Genomic DNA, 21,369 nt, shown 5'->3' with positions numbered 1-21,369 from the left:
GATCTCGGGAGAGTAAGTGCACTATCTGGACTGGCAGTCACATGGGTGCGGCCACGGGGGGAGTGCAGAGCCACAGCTCCCAGGGCTGAGACCCTCTGGTCCCTTCCTGAGAGCCGTCACTTCCTCACTTAGACCGGCAGCCACTGACCTGACCCCATGGAGAGGAGGTGGACCAACTGCCTGACGTGTCACAGGCCGGGTCTAGTTCTAGGGCAGCCCCGAGGGGGTCTAGATCCAGGGGGACAAGACACAAACTATATTACAAACAACACAGCAGCCCCAACAGGGTCGCCGTCATCAAATGACTGCCAACCTGAAACTCTAGTCCTGAGAATAGTCTTCAAAAGTAAAAGGCATTTTTAGACTTTCCCAGGGGAACTCCCACCAGTGGACAAGAACAGGAATTCTTAATGCAGAAGGAAAGTGATTGCAAATGGAATGTCTGAGCTGTGAGGAAAGAAAGTGAAGCAAAGAATAAACAATAAGTAACTACCAGTAACATGGGGACTATATAAATACTTTCTGTGGGGTTAACAATACTTCATTAAAATGACTGAAAAGCATCACATGTGAGCCGGAGGGTGTACGGGAAGTTACGTGCTCATGGCTGCTGTATGATACCAGAGGTGGACGGAAGGGCTGATTAACATGTAACAGCAATACACCAGAAACAGTGCTCAGCCTCCAACCTAGGAGCGGCGAAATGCTAAATGATAAAAAATCTAAAACAGCAACAGTGGCGAGTGACAAAATGACAGATGAAATTGAACAGCACAAAATGATACGGTAGACTTCAACTAAAATACATCAATTCCATTAGAGGATAAATCAAGAGAAAGAAACACAGATTAGAGACATTGAGAAAATAATATTTTTAAGCCAAATGCACCATTAATTTCGGCATGGCTAAAACTAGAAAGGGAAGAGTAGAAAATGAAAAGAAAGGAGATGAAGAACAAGGCCGGTCCTCTGACAGGACTGGTCAACTTGACAATCATCCGGTGGATTGGCAAAGAGACTAAGTTCAAAAACCAGTGAGCAGGCCCAGTGAGGGCGGGGGGCCGGGCCCGAGAAGCAGGTGCCAAGCAGTTGGGCTGTTACTGGGAGGGTGCAGGAGAAGGGAGCCCTCAGGCCGTGAGGCAGACTTGAGAAAGTCTTGCCAGCCCGGCAAGTTCTCTAGAGGCAGTCTGTTGGAGACAATCCCCATGGTGGGAGGGCCAGGTCCCGGTACCCCACCTGCTGGGTCACGGGCTTGGGCCCACAGATGAGAACTGAGGCAGAGCCTGAGGCCACAAGCAGCTGGTGGTCATCTCTCACATGCACAGCAAGGTCTTACTTGAAGGGACACAACTGCCCCTACATTTCCGCCACAGGGATACAACTTCAAATGCTGAAGCTATTAAAATGCTATTAAAAGACTGAGTATTATGGCCAAAATTTTGAAAATTAAGCAACTGAATAAATTCCTAGAGATGCTAACTTACGAAAACTAACTCAAGAAGAAATGGAAAGCCTGCACAGCCCTATGATTTAAGGTAAGTAACTACCAACCAGAGTGGAAAGCTCCCCAAATCTCAGTGGCTGCTCACAACAAAAGGTATTTCTCACTCACAAGAAGTGCAACTGCGGTCAAGCAGAGGCCTTCTTTCCTTTCAACCCACCCAAGAGAAACAGGCTTCCTGATCTTGTGACATCGCTAGCAAGGTCACCGAGAGACGGGAGTGGCCCAGCATACAACTACATCGTGCTTACTATGTGTCAGATACTGTCCTAGGCCTTTATCCGTAATAAATCATTTAACCTGTACAACTTATCTGGCAGCCACCAGTACTACCGCATTTTACAAGTGAGGAAATCGAGGATCAGAGAAGTTACATAATTGCCCAAAGTGAGACATAAAGTGGTGTACCTAGAAATAAAATCCTAAACAAAACATGAACAAACCAAATACAACCATATATCTGTAAAGGCAAACCCATTATACTAAATTGTGCTTATCCTGAAATTTAGGGTGATTTGTACATTAACAAATTATTACAATTAACCACATTAACAAAAAAGGAGAAAAATCATATGGTCGCCTCAGTGAAAGTTGCAGAAAAGTATCTGATAAAATTCATCTATTCCTGATGAAAAATTCTTAGCAAATCCATAATAGGAAGGAACCTCTTTAACCTGATAAAGGCCATCTACAAAAAAACCTATCGAAGTTTAGTGGTGAAATGGTGAAAGCTCTCCTTTTATTCATTATTTTAGAGTAAGACAAGGGAGTCCACTCTATTACCATATCTAATCAATATTGTACTAGAATTACTAGTCAGCACGGGAAAGCAAAAACCAAAAGGAAACAAAAAGGAAAAATCAGAGTAAAAACCTAGAGTAAAGGAATGGAAAAGAAAACCAGAAAACCCATTACTGACAAGAAACATGACTACACATCTAGAAAAGCTAAAATAGCTACAGGTAAATTATTAAAATTAAGAGTTTAACAAGATTGCTGGGTATAAAATATATAAAACTCAACTGCATTTCCATTTAATAGCAACAAGTAATTAGAAGAAGAAATCCAAACAAATTTAAAAAATATCTTTTAGAAATGTCATCACAAAATAAGAGGCACTTAGGAATAAATATAACAAATGATTCATAAAACCCTTATAGAGAAAATGATAAAACTATAATGAACTCAATGTTACCTGTATGTCAATTCTTTCCAAACCAAACAATGCAATCTCAAACAAGATCCCAACTTAACCAGCTAATTCTAAAATTTATAAAATGCAAAGGGTCAAAAATTGCACAGACATCTCGTACTTCAGACAGAAGGTCTCACCGGCCAAGTGCGGACATGCACAGAGGTGGACAGGAAGGCCCGTGGGGAGAACGGAGGCTCAGGCAGACACGCCATTTATGCCCAAGAAGTCTTGTCAATGATGATGCTGGGCAATTGGACTTGGACGTGAAAATGATGAAATTGTGTCTTAAACCTTCACAACATGCACAAAAATCAGTTCCAGGCAGACAAAACAATAAAGTCTTTTGGAAGGTAACACAGCAGAACAAACAGAGAAAGACTTCTAAAAATTAGTAATTAAAATTATTGAAGCATAATGAAAAATACTGATAAATTGGAACATATCAAAGATGAAAATTTCATCAAAAGACACCATTACAAAGTGAAAAGACAAGAAAAAGCTATTAGCGAATGTAAACCACAAAGCTTACTATCCAGAATTATAAATAATTCCTGCAGATAAACAGTAAACAGACTATCCAATAGACAAACAGGGACAAACCCTTTATGCAAAGGGAGTTCAGATGGCCGGTTAACATACCAACAGGCGCTCAACTCACTCGATAGTTCGATAGTTCGGGAGAAGCAAATCCAAACCACAGGAGGCACACCACACACCTCTGGAATGAAGGTTTTAAAAACTTTGGAAATACGTGCTGAAAACATGGACCAACAGAGACTCTCCTATACTACTGATAGGAGTATTGCTATAACCACTTTGGAAACAATTTGAAATTATCTGCATTAAAGTTATTAAGAGTATGGTTAAGGAGTTAAATGAAATATAAGCTTAGTGGGAAATAAAACCTTAAAAAAAGAATCATAAAGAATTTTAGAACTAAAAAAATATTATTTCTGAAATCAAAAATTCACTCTGTGGGCTTCACAGCAGCTAAGGCAGAAGATCTGTGAACTTTGCAGTAGGGAGGCAGAACTGCCCCCAGCTACAGCACGGAGGGACGCCAGTGGAAAAGGACCATGTTTAGTGACCTGAGAGACAGGATTGAGTGGCCTGACACGTGTATAGCCAGAGTCCCAGGATGAGAAGGAGTGGGAGAGAGACAGATATTATTGGGTCAAATAAAAAATCTGAAGAAATGGCAGCCAAAACTTTTCCAATTTTGATTAAAAAAATATAAACTCACAGGTCCAAGAAGATCAATAAAATCTTAACAAGAGCATCATAAGTAACAGCATGGTGATTATTCTCTATAAACTTACTAAATCTTGTAAATAAGTTTTTAAAATGATCTGATGACAGAAATCCCCCCCCCCCAAAAAAAAAAACTACACTCGGTATAACACATTTCCCTGCTATTTTACAGAAACTGGTGCTGTTGAACACAACCGGGACCAGACAGGTGACTGGAAAGGACACGTGGAGCCGAGAGACCCCCTTCCTCTCGGGGTGGGGAGGGGGGAACCCAATGCCCCACTGACATCCCGTGATAGAGTCCTGGTATGCACAGTTACACGCAGCATCTTCTCAGAGTTCTTTTTCCTCAATCAATTAAACATTGTTCTAAAAAATTATTTTACCAGAGAAAGTGGGTGTTACATAAGACAAAGTTTTCGAACTAAAAAAAATCTAATTTTATACCCTGTTATAACATAATTTTCAGAAATACACTGTAAGCAAAAGAGAGCCAGAGCTTGGGTAGATATTTTTACTATAGGATATTAACATAAAACAACATTTTTAAAAAATGTTTTCCCCCCGCACTATAAATGTTACTTTTATTAAATCCTGGAACTTACTTGTTTCTACGCACCAACCATGGTGCATAGCTCGTTGTATGAAGAGTTCAATGATAATTTATAAAGAGCCACTTTTTAGAACAATGTATTCATTTATTAAATAAGAATTGTCTGTTACATAAGAAATTATTTTCTTTAATCACCATGCATAGTTCTTTTACATTAAGCAAAAAAACACTGAATTTTCTTTATCTTAAGATATTTAATGAAAAATTAATGATCTGTTTGTCTTATAATATGTCTACGAGTTTTGTCTCAAAGCATGTGAACAGCTTGGATTAATCCTGTCTTTTTAGAATGTTTTAGAAAACTGAGCCATGGGCCCTGACTACACCTCAGAACTCACAAGGTAACTGCAAACAGAAGAGACGACTCTCATCAACAAGTACACCAGGTAAAGAATAAACGCGTGCACGCCTCACAACCTGGAAGGTCAGCTTAGGAGCAGCTCCCGAGGCGGGTGCTGCTGAGCGGGAACAGGGCCATGGTCTTCTTGAGCTCCTTGTAGCTCCAGTGCAGCTGCTCCACCTCGGCCCGGTGCTGAGCCCGCACCTGGCCCAGCTCTTGCAGGAGGTGCTCGTTGGTGCTGACCAGGGAACTGCGGAGAACACAGGGCAGCCATGTCCCGGCTCTGCTGCTGTCATCTCCAGCAGCATCCTCCCTCACCTGGCGAAGCCTGCCTGTTGACCCCACGTTCCGGCCATGCCCAGACCTGCACACCTGTCCCCTCCTGCTCCCTCCCGGCGGCTGCCATCTGCCCCTTGCCTGCAGACTGGGTGGGGCTGTGTCTGACTCAACCTCCCAGCCGTCATGCCATCCTGCAGGCGCTGCCTAGCGCCAGTGAAACGGATCCGTGACTCAGCACGAAGAGATGGGTCCCTCCATGCTCCAGCCACGCACAGTTTACTGAGAAGACTGTCATAGTCTATGACCAGCAAAATGGTGTTCTAACGCTAGAAAAGGCCCGAACACTGATTTTTAGTTCCCAGTCAAATATAAAGGACCTTCTTAAAAATCCTGACGTTGTAACAGTACAACTGAAAAGTCCTAATTTTTTAATGTTATTAACTATTTTTAATTATAGGGTGGATTTCAGAAAGAAAATGGTGTTATATTTTGCCAAATTTGCCCTGCTCACCCAGTCAGCAATGACTCAAGCACATTTGTATGATCATAAGAAATGGGCCAAAAGAAGGCCATTTTCTCCACAAAGGCCCCCCCTCTGAAAACCCCCCATGCAGGTGGCAGCCCTGTTTGACTGGACCACTGAAACAGCCACTGACCAGGCGGAGGCTCAGAGAGGACAAGTCCGTGTGAACCCCACTCCACTTAGGGGCTCCGCACCCCCACTTGTCCACATTAACCCCACGGAGCTAACACCTCGTGACCTGCCATAGACGGGCTGTCGGGCTCCAGGGAGTGATCCTGCATGCCTGCCACTTCCCTGCACCGTGCCTGTGTCTCATTTCCCTTCCGTCTGCTCTCCCATCTAGTCTCAGCTCGGTCCCACCTCTCAGGGGCCATCAGCCCACAACATCACTCACTGTCACTCACGTGGCCCTCATCTCTCAGTCACGCCTCACAGAATACTGCCGCAGAAAGGGAATCGCGTTTCGTTAAGAAAGGGAAGCTCATGGAAGTGCCACGGCAGCGCAGCAACACACATGGGCCGGGAACACCGGGCACCGGCAGCTGCTGCTCCTGCGCCCTCCCCCCTAAGCCTCGTCCCTCCCCACCCCGGCACGGGCACCTGTGGCTCTCCTGCAGCATCTGCGTGAGCTCCTGGACCTTGTCGTAGTGCTCCAGGTGCTGCTTCAACTCCACGATCTCTCCAGAGAGCCTCTTCACGTTGGTTTGAAGGCCTGAAAAAGAAAATAAGAAGCATTATTTAGTGAAATGCATTTATACATTTGGAAAACTAAAACAATTCTTGAGTTTAAACTTGACCCAGGACACAAGAGAAAGAATATGCACGTAGCTCAGGAAAGGTCAATTTTTGTAAACTCAAAGACAGGGGTGAACAAAAAAGGCCCCACTGTACACATCTGGGTGTTTCTACCCCAGGACCCAGTTCTAGCTCCCTCCTTGGGGTTGAAGCTTAGGGACTTTGCCTCGTGGATATCCTCACAGAACTACACTCCTGTGTGGCGTCAGGGGAGTGACAGAGGTGGGCCTGGTACCAGGGGGGTGACCCTTCCTTTGGGCCTGCCTGCTGGCGGGAGAGGCCTCAGGGTGTCTCTTCCACAGAGCAGCGAGCCCTGCCAAGGGGAGAGCCTTGAGAAGTGACTGGAAGTGACTGGAAGCCCACGGTGGCCACAGGTCTCTGACGTGTCCTCTGGTCCCATATCCACCAGTGACAGAGCTTGTGTCTACATTCCATCTATATGACTGTTGCCCCTCTCTGGGTTTTATTCTCAAGGGACAAGGAAGGGGGGGGGGTCAAGAAATATACTATTTATTGGCTCCTAAATCCAAAACCAGGACATAAATAACTCCACATGTAGACACGCTACTGCAAAACCGCACAACGCCAGAGCCAACGGGAAAGCCAGCACGGGAAGCTAACGGGCAGAAGGATGCCGACGCTGACAGCCGGCCCTCTCACAACAACTGCCCCAGGGACGGAGGGGCCTCCTGCACTCAGACAAGAAACCCTACTCAGGTCTGCTGAACTTCCGAGAAGAGGGCAGTGGCAGCCCGGGTCAGCATGAACCCCAAAGTGGTCAACACCGACAGGAGCTAGGTGACAAGACCAGAACCCCACAAACCACATTGTAGCACCTAGTGAAAAGGGACCCTCGAGACCCCAAACGCAGGACAGCCCCAGCCCTGCACAGTGTCCACAAGTGCAGGTGCAGCACACAGCAGTGGGGCAGCTGACAGACCTGAGGGCGGGGGCACCCCAAGTGACCCATTCTTATGGGAAATCCTTGCAGGCCAACCAGGGAGCCAGGGCTGGCCTGAGGCAGGTTCAGCATCCTCTAATGAGGTGAACCGGGGGGAGTCCTGTGTGGTCTGAAGGGGCTGGAGCAACCCGTGACCCCTTGAGGCAGACCAGCCCAGTCCCCTCTAGAAAGGGCCATTCTGCAGAGAAACAGCTGGTGAGGGGTCCAGGTTGAAATGGGGAGGGTCCAGGGCCAAAAGAGGCCACCATATTTATCTGTGGAGGTAGAGAAGCTGCCTGACCTGCTCCTGATAGAAGCTCAGGAGAAAGAATTTCGTATGAAAGGAACAGTGGAGACGCGCTGAGGGCGAACCCCACACGAGTCACTGGACGAGCACCACGGCTGCCCGTTAGACGACAAAAGCCGCGCCCAGAACAGATCAAACCACAGCCGCCTCAGAATGAACTAAAGCCGGCACCAGAGAATGCCAGCAAGGAGACGGCTGAGCTCGGGCAAGAACGCAAAATGAAAGTTCTGGAAGGAACTGGAGAGCAGCGAACGCGACAACACATCTCAAAGAAAATACCCAAACAAACAAACAAAACTCCCAGAAGGTAAAAAGGAGAAAGTTTTTAAATTAAAAATTTAAAGAAGAACGTAAACAACTCTTACACTAACTAAACTAGCCCAATAAACACAATGGGCAAGGACAGACCAAGGGAACTCTCCGCGCCTGCATTCATGTGACAGAGGCCTTAAGGCCACGAAACATTTATGAAATGAAGCCCTTCAAGAGACCCCACGTCTCCAGAGAAGGTTCCCATGGAAAACAGACCCCACCTACACCTCCTCATTCTAAAGCCCAGGATCTGCACCTGAAACACCAAGAGTACGTTTGTAAAATGACAAAATACGGGGTCTGCTGTGTGAACGTCTCGCACGAGATGCACAGCAATCTGAACATTTCACCTAAAATGTCACATGGTGTGACTGAGTGTGATAGTGTTATGTTACAGAAGTACGTGCTTATGACTTTGTAATTTTAAAAAAGGGGCGGGGGGGGGGCGTTATCTGTGCCGCAGCCTGTGGGATCCGAGTGAGGAGAGGGACGTGAAGGCGATCCGGGTCTGGAAGGCGCAGGGCTCAAGGAGAAGGACCACTGCGCCTGCTGGGGACAGACAAGGCTGAGAGCAAGTGCAACCACCCTGCGCACGTCAAGGGGCAGACAGGATGGCACCACAGTTGTGGCGCCGCAGCCCTGGGATGATCCCCGAGCTCCCAAGGAGTCAGGGGAACGGGCGGTGAGGATGTGACAGAGCCCACGGCGGAGGAGCCTCTGCCTCAGGCACAGGTCTCCTTCCACACACACCCGAGCGGGCTGTGGGCAAGTGTGCACACCACTCATGGGCCAAGATGACTCACAGCGTGACCAGGATGCGGGCTCCAACGCCCCTTTCGTAGTATTTGCTGGTTCTGAATTCTGTGCATAATTTAAAATGCAGTCTCCACGAGTGTTTGAACCCTCACATTCCCCCAAGCAGTGGTACAAACCACAAACTCACCACCGATCTGCAAATTTAACGCAGCTGAAGCCTCTGCATTTTTTACTTCTTTTTTCATGCTGGACAAAAGAGCCTTTAAGCTACTATTCTCTTCCAAAGATTTGTCTAAATGTTGTCTCAAGTCATCCTAAGGACACAGAACAAAATACTTAAAAAAGACATATCAAATTCAGCAAAATGCGTATAGAAAATGAAACAAAACCCTCTGAAATGATGACAGCTATTATTTTTCTTTTACATAACACAACTGCTGAATCTCAATGTGAAAAGCGGTCCAGCCATATGTCACTTAAGGACGAAGATACATTCTGAGAAATGCACTGTCAGCTATTGTTGTTCTGCAAGCACCCCAGAGGCAGGTTCGCAGACCTAGACGCACAGCCCACTGCACACCGAGGCTGTGCACGGCCGCCTGTTGCGCCTGGGCTACATGCCCGTGCTGCACGCCTAGTACCTGTACTAGGTCATGCAGGCAACCCTAACACTTGGTAAGTATTTGTGTATCTATCACACCTAAACACAGAAGTCCGGTACAAACACTAGAAAAGATACAAATAAACAGTTCGCGTGCGTAGGGCACGTACCATGAACAGAGCCGGCGGGAGGAAGTTGCTCTGGGGAGCCAGGGAGTGAGGGGTGAGTGCGTGTGAAGGCCTAGGACAGCACTGTGCACTTACAGATTGGTTACACTGATTTATAGAAATTACTTTTTCTTCAACAATATATTAACCTTAACTTACTGTAATTTTACTTTATAAATTTTAATTATTTTTAACTTTTCGACTCTTTTGTAGTAACACTTAGCTTAAAACACAAATACACTGAACAATTGTACAAAAATATGTTCTTTCTTTATATTCTATACACATGTTTCCGAAAATTTTTAAACTTTTTAAACTTTATTGTTAAAAACTGAGACACACACACACACACCAGGCCTGCACGGGGTCGGAGTCACCAGTACCTGCTGTCCGCCCCCACACCTTGTCCCACTCGGAGGTCTTCAGGGGCGGTAACAGGCACGGAGCTGCCGTCTCCCGTGATAACGAGGCGTCTTCTGGAGGACGTCGCTCCCTCCGGAAATACGTCCACGATGGTGTGCTCAGTTTCTTTTTCTCACCACAACTTGCTTGTAAGAGACAATGCGCCACAGCATTCCTCTCCGTTAATGAAAAGCTCTTGGTATTGAGGTCTGTGTTTTCCAACCTTCTGAGGAGCTTGTTGAGGTCTGCAAAAGCTTCTCTTAAACCCTTCCCTGTGAATTTTCTTGGGGGTTCTTCTTTTGCTTTTCCTGCATTTTCCTTTCTCTCGTCTCTTCTTTGGCTACGCGTTCCTCTTCCTGTTCCAACAACTCCTAGTTTATCAGGTCCTCAGGGCCGTCTCTAGGTCTCCTCAGTGTCCTCCTCATCCACACCCGGGTTAAAGCTCTTTCCACCTCAACCACAGTCTTGGTGATTTTTACAACCTTTGCGCTACAATCTCAGGAAGGCCACGGCATCACTAGATAATAGGAATTTCCCACAATAGGAATTTTAATTGTATGGGATCACCGTCATGTGCAGTCTGGCTCTGGCTGAAATGTCATTGTGTGGCACACAACTGCTAGCATGTATATCTTCCCAGTCAGTGGGCTGGCCAGGCTGAGAGCAGTGTAGTACCCTTCAGGGAGGACAGAAGGGGTAACCTGATTGACAAGGGGGACCAGTCTTCCCATGTCCTCTGGTGAGGGGTGTACTGCAGCAGGAGCCATAGGTCTGGTGCTGACGAGAACAGATGTAGGGGCTGCTCGAGCCCTGCCTCCTCCAGGAAGCCCCATAGTTGCCACAGCAAGAGCACAGGCAGATCCCAGGCCTTTGTGGTCCACCTGGGCAGGTAGCCTCCCTGCAGAAGCCCTATCACATTAATGCTCCTTAATGTGTGAGCACACAGGGACCACCAGCCTCCTCTATCATAGGTGAGTCCTGTGGCGTGGGCTCTTTTCCTATTCTCAGAGAGTGAAGGAATCGCCCAGCTCACTGATGGGGCATTAAGGAGGGAAGGGGAACCAAGTGTACTGTCAGAGTGGGCAACACCGCAGCCTCTGCCTAAGGCACTATGAGTGCCTCCCAAGGGCCACACTCAGCCCTGGGGCTCCTGGTGGCCATCAAAGCTGCCTGCTGCCTGGAGCAGGGACCCAGAGGATCCCCATGGTCTCACCCATCAGCCACAGAAACCCAACAGGCACATCCCCAACAGCAAGGCCAGGCACTCTGAGCAACGTCCACTGGGCAGTGAGCATCACCAGAAGACAGGAGCCCTTGTCACCAGGAAACTGTGGTACACATTCACCCCCCACCTGCTCACAGAGCCCTCTCACCGGGCCATGTAGGAACCTCTGTGTGGCCACTTATGTCTGACGGTTACGTTTGTCCTCCAAGGATGCAGCGAGTTCCCAAAGGGCAGGGCTGGGCCCAGGCCCTGATGCGTCTCACCCGAGGTGCGTGCAGCTGGCAGTAGACGGGCTGACCGCACTCTTTGACACTGCAGAGCCCTTCTGCTTGGAGCCACGCCTGAGGGGCTCGGGGACAGGCCTCAGTCTCTAGTCTCCTGGGCACCAGGACCTCAGGAAACACGACCACCAGTGCCACACAACACAGTCTACACAGGGAACCACTACTGTCACACAGGGAGTAAACCAGGCTCAGCAGTGGGCCCTTCGGGAGAGACTGTTCCATGGGAGCAGCACCTGCCAGCCACACCAGCTTGCCTCTCCCAGCTCCTCGCTTGTTGGTGGGCTGATCCGTGGCAAGCCTCCTGACTGCTCCACTGACCACTCCTCCTCCCCTGGGCTGTGCCACGAGGGGTGCAGCATGGGGCTCCGAATCACTGGCCCAGACAGGGCCTCTCAGCTGCCCCTGTCCTGTGGCCACCCTGTGGGACTGGGTCAGTCAGACAGCAGGCAGAGGCAAAGGAGCAGGCCTACCACGGCCATGCTTCCGTGCATGCCTTCTACGCTGGCCTGCACCACTGGTACGAAGCTGACACCTGGGGCCCAAACTTGGCAGTAGAAAGGGAAGGGGTGCTACCTGCTCATCTGCACCAAACCCCAAGTGCCACGGTCCTTTGTTTTCACATTGCCAGGCTGTGAAATGTGTGCTGTGTCCCAAGGGGTCGACTCTGTCCCACAGGAGCAGTGTTCTGCGTGGTGACGATGGTCCAGGCTTGTGGGGCTCCAGCCCTTTCTGGGTGTAGGAGGCATTTGTGAGCAGATACACAGTGAGTTTAAACGCCAGAGGTTGCCAATATCCTTTCACTGTTTTTCATTTTCTCTAAAAGTGAAGCTGTGTGTGGAATCTCTGAACGAGCAGTTTTTTATAAAATAAAGACAATAAGTAACAGGCATATTCAGATACTTGTCTCCCAGCAACCCCACGGCTACTGCCACTCTCATTTTACAAATGAATGACTGATGCATCGAAGGCGTAGCAGGCAGCTGCTGCGATGTCCCAGCCTCATGCAGTGGCCCCCTTGCCAGATGATTGGCTCCTAACTAACACAATATGCAGAGGTGACAACACCTTGGAGAGGAGGCTACAAGGATGGCCTTCCCCCAGCGCTCTGGCTCTCTGATGGCCTATGGAGAGCCCACGTGGCACGCAGCGGAGCCCAGGCCTGTGAGTGAGCCTGCAGAGGATACCCACCCATCAAGCCTACACAGAAGTGAACAGCCCTGATCCACAGCCTGAGCGCAACCTCACGGGACCCGAGTCAGACACACCCAGCTTTGCTCTGCTGGGATTCCTGACATCAGGAGCTACAGACAGTGTTTGTTGTTTTAAGGTGCTACACCGTGGGGTAATTTATTATGCAGCAATAAGTAACTAACACAGAGAGGTTAAGTAACTTACTCAAACTGACCTGGCTGGTATCTCCACAGCCTACCCTACAGCATGATATAATCCATTAGCAGCGACTTTTTAAAAAGAGGGAACCCTCAGTAGTTTCCATACAATAAAATGCAACCCCAATGACTAGTGAGGGAACACTGAATGCACGATAGTCTTTTGTTAAGTAAAAATTTGTATAAGTTTAATGCTTTGATATACACATAGTGAAGTCACTGCCAGTCAAGCTAGCTAACATATATTCTGTTGCTACTTTTTGTAATGAGTGACCCCAAGGTCTAGTCTTTTAGCAAACTTCCCAATTTAATACAGTTTTATCACCTAGAGTTATCCAAGAGTCCATCAGCCCTCTAGACTTGTTCATCCTACACAAAGCAGCTCTGTACCCCTGACCGGCATCACCCCATTTGCCGTGCTCCCCACCTCTGATAACCCGTTCTACCCTTTTCTTCTACTCCAGTTTTGGATATTCCATGTATAAGAGAGACCATGCAGTTTGTTCCGTGACTCACTTCCCTTAACTTTGAGGTCCACCCATGTTGTTGCAAAAGGAGAAGGATCTCCTTCTTTTCAAGGCTGAATAACATTCCCTTGTAAATATACGTTCTTTGTCCACCAGCGGACGGATACAGGCTGCTTCCGTACCTCGGCTACCATGAGTGACGCTGCAATGACAAGGGTGTGCAGATACCTCTTCGAGATTCTGACTTATTCCCTACGGGGATCTACCCCAAAGTGGGATTGCTGGATTGTACGGCAGCTCTATTTGTAATTTGCTGAGGAAACTCCACACTGTTTTCCACAGTGGCTGTATCAACTTACACTCCACCAACAGCGCACGAGTTCCCTTTTCTCCACATCCTCACCGGCTCTTGTTATTTGTTGGTTTATTGGTGACAGCCATTCCAACAGGTGTGAAGCAATAGCTCGTTGTGCTTTTGATATGCATTTCTCCGATGCTTAGTGATGCTGAGCACCTTTCCATGTACTAATTAACCATTTGTATGTCCTCTTTAGAAAGATGTCTATTTTTTTAATGAGGCTCTTTTCTTTTTCTTTTTTGGCATGGAGCTGTATGAGTTCTTTCTATATTCTGGATATTAACCCCTTATCAGATACATGGTTTATAAATACTTTCTCCTATTCTGCAGGCTTCCTTTTCATTCTTCTGATGTTCCTTTGTTGCACAGGAGCATTTTAGTTTGATGTAGTGCCGTGAGTTTATTTTTGCCTTTGTTGCCTACGATTTTGGTGTCATATCCAAAAAATCATCGCTAAGGCCATGCGAGTGGGGACCTTCGTCTTGCACAACCTTAGAGGAAAAGCCTTAGTGACCGTGTTGATTGTAGCTACATAAATGGCTTTTTATATGTTGAGAAATTTCCTTTCATACCTATTTTGTTGAGTTTTTGTTTTAAACATGAATGAACATTGAATTTTGTCAAATAGTGTCTCCATAACTATTGCGACAATTGTGTGGTTTTTATCTTTCAGTCTGTTAATGTGGTATATTAATTTGCGTATGTTGAACTGGCCTTGCATTGCAGGGGAAAACTCCCACTTGATCTTGGTGTATAATCTTCCTGATGTAATGTGAAATTTCCCTGGGAGCTTTTTGATTACTGCTCAATCTCCTTATTTACAGTTATTGGTCTGTTCAGGGTTTATCTCTTCTTCATGCAATCTTGGTAGGTTGTATGTTTCCAGGAATTTATCCTTTTCTTCTAGGTTGTCCAATATGTTCACATACAATCATTCATATTAGTCCTTTACGATTTCTTTATTTCTGAGGCATCCATTGTAATGTCTTCCCTTTCATTTCTGATTTTGAGTCTTCTCTCTTTTTTTCTTAGCCTAGCTTAATGGTTTGTTGATTTTATATATTTAAAAAAAACCCAACTCAGTTTTGTGGATTTTTTCTATTGTTTTTCTATTCTTTCTTTATTTCTGCTCTGACCTTTATTATTTTCTTCCTTCTGTCAACTTTGGCTTTAATTTGATGTTCTTTTTCTAGTTCCTTGAGGTGTAAATTTAAGTTGTTAATTTGAGATCTTTCTTTTTTCTTAGTATAGACATTTATGTGTGATGGTCTTATGGGGAGGTTACAAAGGACAAGGGCACTCCTGCCACCCAGGAGTCTTGGGCTCTGGTTAGGCCCAGCTGTGCTAGCTCTGGCTGCCCTTGGGTGCCACCTGGTGGTAGAAATTCCCTTAGGTCCAGTTGGGACACCCAGGGTCCTGTAGCTGGCTGGTGCAGGCAGGACAGGAGCAGGAACCCTAGGTTCACGCAGCTGACTGGAACCTTTCTCATCAGTGGTCTGGGGAGCCTAAGCCAGAGAACATGGGGCCACAAAAGCTCCGCCTCAAGCCTGGCTTCATCTTCTCTGGCTCTCCCACTCACCCTCTCTCAGAGGAAAAGGCAGCTGCTCAGGAGAGGCAGAGCTGGGAGAAGTGGCGATGCCTCCAACTTTTGCTGAGGGGTCTGGGAGTGACGCAAAGTCAGGCCAGAGTCCCCACAGGTGGGGAAAGCCCAGTGAGGAGGGTTTGTGATCCTGGGAAGGCAGGAGAGGAGCCCCAGTGCTGCAGCCCGACAGCAGCTAAAGGGAAGCGCAGAGTGGAGAGTCTCCCCTCATTCCGTGAAGTGAGAACGAGGTTTTCACCCCGACTGAGAACGAAAGGAAACAGAAGGGGCGTGGCTCACCATCTCCTTCCGAGTGTTGTTGAGCTCTGACACCACTTCACTAATCTTCCCGCTGTATTGCTGCTGTTGTTCAAGAAGGTGATTTTGCAAAGATTTATTTTCCAGAGTCAGATAGTTAATTTCTTCACTCAAAATTGTTGAATTGTCCTGAGTTGCTGTAAAGTCTTGAACAGATGACAAAATATGCCTTGCCTGAGCTAGGAGTAAAAATCAAGTATTATTATTGCATTTATGCTGAAAGGATAAAGTGTAAGCAAAATAATATTCCACACATTGTGAAAACACACTACGTGGACAGGCATGGAGGTAGGCAAAGGGATGTGGCCACCACTGAAATTACCTTTGTTCCAGCTCTTCTACATTCTGTGGAGGATGAGAGGCAGACAAGAGCAGAAAAAGTTTTACCCTGAAGAAAAGGTATCCCTTAGGAGGAGGCTATGCCGAGGGCGGTTTGGCTGCACGTCCTAGCCACACAGTGCACTCTCTTCAACGGCCCTGACTGCTCCTGTGCTGTCTGGGGACCCACATGCGGGCACCGCCTGGCACCTTCACGACTGGGAATAGCAGCCTCATAGCCTGCTGCTACCCTAACAGGAGGGAGTAGACTAATGGGGATGCCAATCCAGGGGCTCCAGCTTCTAGGAGCCTCTGATTGTAGGAGGAAAAGCTGAGGGGCCATAAGAATGAGCAGCTGAAGTGCTCAAGAACCTCTGGCAGCAGCTAAGGTGGCAGCTCCAGGCAGGACCCAGGGTCTGTCAGAAAGGAGAATGCTAGCAAGTCCCTGCTCCTGTTGGGACACTAAACGCTGCAGCTCAGACCTTCCCTGAACCCCAGGGGAAAGAGGGCCCCCTGGATATGCGGCATCCCGTTTCACACCGTGACTCTGGGTGAAGGGGTCCCCAGTGTGCTCCTGCACCCAGGAGCCAGGTGGAAGCAAACCAAAGTCCTCTCAGGGGAGGGGCCATCCCCCCGGACCTCAGCCATTTCCATCAAAACCTTGACAAATCTTGAGTCCTGCATGGGATCAAACTCTCAAAAGATTCAGAGAAGATAGCAACAGCTTTTTAATCTCTCCAAATCCCCGTGAAAACAAAGCGATGAGAACCAAATAACTGTGTATGGCACTTCCAACAAAACCAGGCAATGCGGTGTCTCCCAGAACCCGAGCCAGCAGCTGGAAAAACCAAAAGCCACGCCTCAGGGGAGCCCCCAGCTGCTGTGAGGAACACTGTCAGGATGCTCCCTGAGGCACAGCAGCCAGTGGCAGCTGATGGGGAAGGTCCAGCAAGGCGCGGGCCCGAAACCCAAGGGGAGAACAAATACCGACGAACACAACGCAGCCTGAAGGTTGGGCCCGCACGTGGCTCTGGGCCCACGAGCTGACTGTCCCTTCTTGACTCACCCAGGAACATCTCGTTGCTGTGCAGGGACTTGCAGCCATTCCAGTACCTGTCTACCAGGTCGAGGAGGGCGTCCAGGAGCGTCACCTCCAGGGTGGCCTTCTTCCCAGGTGGCACAGCTGAGTGCAATTTGGGAGACACCTGTAGTGGCAACAAAACCATGACACTGGCTTCTGGTTCCTGAAACACAAGGCTTCTAATACCGCATGCTCGTGTGCTCACCAGGCGCCGTGCTGACACCCTTGTCCCACGGACTCTGCCTGACGGGGCTGTTCCCAAACCCACAGGGGATGACTCATGGGACTCACCTCCCCACGCCGGATGTGTGACCGTGCGTGGGCCGGAAGACCTTGGTGCCCTGAGTGCCTACAACAGTGGGTTGGGGGTGACATCTCACACCAGGAGGAAAGGCTAAGGGAGGATGCGAGCAGCTGGAACTACACGGCGTCACACCACATGTCGGCACTGACACACTGCCACCAAACCCACAGCCACAGTTTCAGGGCCAAGGCTGTGGGAATGCCCACAGGGGTGGCTGTTTTGGGTCCTCCTGACTGGTCCACAGTGACTCCTGGAGGGGACACCCCTCAGAGCCAGTCCCGGCCTGCACAGTCACTGGTGCCCGGAAGGCCCGGAATGCAATTACATCATGTGTGCAGAAGAGGCTACTGGGCAGAACCGCCCAGGCTGCACCCAGTGCCTGCGCGGCCCTGACACAGTCAGCAGTTGTCGGCACTCACCGTGATGCTCTCTCCTTTCCTCCCTTTAGAAAAATTATTTTACCAATTTGAAAGAATCACTGAAGAACGGGGGAATGGCTTGTGCTTTCCCGCTCACTTTCTAAGTGTTCGGGGTAAACTTACTCTGAGTGAGGGTCTGTGGAGGGAGGCAGGGAGTAAAAGCTTACATCTGTCGCACAGGCCATGACCAGAGCAAGGGACACAGGACTGGTCCCAGGTCTGCAGGAATCAGTTCCAGGCAGAAGGCCAGTGAGAGCCCCCCACCTTCACAGTCAGCATTCTTCACTGTTAATTAACAGGCAGAGGGACTTTCTACTGAAGAGCTTCTGAAACGGCCGGTGAGACCCTGAGTGACAGGAGGCTCTGGGCCAGGGCAGGGAACGTGACTTCAACTGGGATGCCCCTCACCTCCCACCACCACTGCCTACGCCATGCAAGCCCCTGAGCACCAGGGAGCACAGCGGTGGGTAGTGGGTGTACCCTCGGCCCCCAGGGACAAGCCCACCAACAGAGCACTGCTCTGCCCAGGTTCACATCAGGTTAACTGGTCAGCATGGTAACACTGACGCCTGGCTGCTGGCCCCCAAAACTGAGGCTGAGACCATCCCAGTGAGTGTTTGGCACAAACACCTCCATCAGAGGCTAAATCTGGACACTCAGCCAGGTGACAGAGCCATGGTCCTCGGGGTGGACACAGTGCAGTCACTCAGATTTCCATCTTCCACCTGAGGAGCACGTGTGGTGCTCTCTCCAAGAGGATGGCCACCATGAGGCCATAGCCCTGAGCCGAGGGGAGGAGGAGCCATGGGCAGCACCCCCTCCTGCAAAGTCCCAGGCCCACAAGTGCACAAGTCCGCTGGGCTTGGCTTTGTGCCCGGGGATGTCCATCCTTGGCAGACAGGAAAGGCCCATGCACATTCCCATCTCAAGCACATCCCCACTTTCCTTCCTTCCCTCAATCTGCACAGTGAGAGTAAGAGACGGAATGTAAGAACGGGCGACAGCCAGGGCCCCTGTAAAAGCAGACTCTGACCCAGGACCTGTGGTCACCAGCTGGGAGCCCGCCCACCATGTCTGGATCCCAATGCATGGAAGCACTTAGCAAAACAGGGAAGGGACAAACACCAAGGGAAAGTGCACTTAAGAGCTGTATTTGTCTTGGGATCACAGTTGATGTTGAAAACAGAAGACACGGCAGTGTTACCAAACACAGTAGCGACTCAGTTGTAGCATCCAGCCACCCTGGGCTCTCCACTCACCTCCCTGGCGCCACTCGTGCTGTGGGGCCTCTGCTCTTCAGGCTCAGACAGCTCCATGTGAGAAAAGGTCCTCTCGCTCCTGCCCTCGCTCCTGCCCTCAGAGCTGTTCTGTCTGCTCAGGCTCTCCTCCAGGCAGCTGAGACACTCCTGGTCTGCAGGCCCCTGGAATCTCCCACCAGGCATTCTTCGCTTTCTGTACTTTTCGGGAGCAGGCAAAGGATTTAACACCTTCTGTGTTGACAAACTTGACTTCTGAGAAGAGGACACTGAGTCCCCAGCGTCTGTGGAGTCTGTAACAGAGGGGAGAGCACAGAACTCGTTGGACCGAGTTCTCCGGGCACAGCGACCGGTGCTGTTACTTAAAAAGGGTGTGCACGTGCATGCCCGTGAATGCGTGTGCAGCACATGGAAAACCCATCAGGGTGACAAGACTGAGGTAATAACTTTAATAAATGAATCAACTAGTTATTATGTTTTCTTGCCAAAATTATGTATAGCGAAGATGAGTCAAATGAGTAAAAACTTAACATTTGGAAATTAGAGAGGACTCAACAATTTGTTCCTATAGGAGATTCCATTAATATTATCAGTACCTGGAACGAACCGGCCCTCCCCCAGGGGACACGGCCACACATCAGTTTCCCCGGTGGTGCTCCAGCACCAGGAGGAGGCAAGGGCCGCACCTGGCGCTTTAGGTCCTCCTCATGTAGACCAAGGCCCTTGGAAGGCAGGCTGTCCCTGGGCCTCCAGGGCCTGTACCTCCCTGCTCTCCTCTTGAAGCTCCTCAGCCCTGAGTCCTGGGACCCTCCTCCACCTGAACTCTGAACACCCTGCCCAGGCTCAGACTGGCCTCATGAGGCCGCCCTCCCACCCAATCCTTTCTGGATGTTCTCTGCATCCCCACACTGCACCGTCTACATGCTCCTCAGGCTCACTATGAGCAGAGCCAAGCCTGGGCTTCCCCAGCAAACCCGGGCATCTGTGCTCATGACCGGGGCAAACAATGCCAGGCACCTGGCTGCTCGGATCAGAGAGCACCTGGATGTGCTCCTCCCTCCCTCGGCTCTGTGTCCATCACTAAACTTCACCAAGTCCTTTTGCCTCTTAGTGAAACTCTTGCTTGGTCCACGGACGAACCGTTCCATCTGCTCTCCATAACCCCATAGGTCAGGCCATGCCACCCACCCCTGCCCCTGTCCCTGGGGACAGACACAGACCATGCACTGCTGCCCCACCTCATCTTGACCTGCATTCTTCTTTCTCCCCACTCTGGCCCCAAAGCCCAGTATGAGCCCACCCCCCAAACTGTTGGCTGAGTCTGGCCATCAGGGACCAGCAGAGCAAGCCACACTGGGAGTCACCCCACAAAAGTAGAGTCTGAATGCTTTAAAACCCTCGAGCGCACAGAGACAGAAAGATCGACAAATCGTTCCAGGTCACAGGAGTCTGATGAGCCACGACAATTAGACATGCTGTGTGCACCTGGACAGGGTCCTGGGCTGCAAAGAAAACAATGTTGCTGGAACATCTGGTGATGTGATTAGGCTCCATCTGTGGCAGAGTTCATTTCCTCTTCTGAAGGGGAAAATGCCGTTCAGGAGAATGTCCTTGCTTTTAGAAAACCGTGCTGGAATGCTTAGGAGTGCCAGGACACCCCACTCCAAGGTGCCAAAGAGAGTATGTGCACACACACATATGTATATACACAAGAACACACACACACGTGTACCTATATACATATACCCACATAAAGTCACATGAACATACACAGGGCGGGGACAAGAGTACAATGGAGCAAATGTGGTCAATGCCAATGCAGGGGGCTGGATGAAGCAGATATGAAACTTCCTTGTTCTGCTGGTGCCTTTTTCTGGGTTCACTCTGTCTGGGAATTCACAGGGACTACAGGTCACAAAGGAGGTCTACACACTGAGCACAGGCACCTTTGTGAACAGAAGTGAAGTAATGACTTCTGACAGTGGGTGGGAACAGGGGTCCTGCACACCATACACCGTGGCACCATTATGACGTCTCAGGACACAGGGTCGGAGCAACCAGGCCGGTCAAAGCAGAGGATGTAGCAGGGAGTGTGCGACCCGGCCTCAGCACCGCCCCCCGCAGCAGCCTGCAACCGGCAACCTGGGCAGGTCGTCACCACAACCCATCCCAACTCCAGAGGCCCCACGAGGGGGCTAGGTTCACTGGTGTGGGAGGTTTTCTGACACTTCTGTCCCATATGCGCACACAACACTTCAGTTAACTTACTAAATACCCTCACGTTTAATTTTTAAAATACAGCTATTGCTGTAACCTGGGCCTGTGTATTTACAAGAAAATGTGTGTGTGTGAGTGAGAGAGATAGAGAGGGAGGAAAAAAGTCTGCGTGT

At 49.1% G+C, this 21,369-nt stretch overlaps 1 protein-coding gene across 3 annotated transcripts in view; it reads right to left on the bottom strand.

Moving 5' to 3' along the window:
* Positions 1–4,510: 4,510 nt before the first annotated feature.
* Positions 4,511–21,369, bottom strand: part of CEP72 (centrosomal protein 72) — a 37,962-nt gene continuing 21,103 nt past the window's right edge. For 2 of the 3 annotated variants that reach the window (XM_053913560.1, XM_053913562.1), the window contains exons 8-13: positions 18,983–19,272; positions 16,986–17,124; positions 15,584–15,780; positions 9,000–9,126; positions 6,303–6,414; positions 4,511–5,150 (exon numbers count right to left, since the gene is read on the bottom strand). In XM_053913560.1, coding sequence (XP_053769535.1) covers positions 4,991–5,150; positions 6,303–6,414; positions 9,000–9,126; positions 15,584–15,780; positions 16,986–17,124; positions 18,983–19,272 — 1,025 coding nt within the window. In that variant the 3' untranslated portion in view covers positions 4,511–4,990. The remainder of the gene's footprint in view (positions 5,151–6,302; positions 6,415–8,999; positions 9,127–15,583; positions 15,781–16,985; positions 17,125–18,982; positions 19,273–21,369) is intronic. The other variant, XM_024578558.4, reaches the window with a different exon arrangement.

This window comes from Desmodus rotundus, chromosome 1, assembly GCF_022682495.2.
Source record: "Desmodus rotundus isolate HL8 chromosome 1, HLdesRot8A.1, whole genome shotgun sequence".
Classification (NCBI taxonomy): domain Eukaryota; kingdom Metazoa; phylum Chordata; class Mammalia; order Chiroptera; family Phyllostomidae; genus Desmodus; species Desmodus rotundus.
This window is presented reverse-complemented; position numbering and strand designations above follow the sequence as displayed.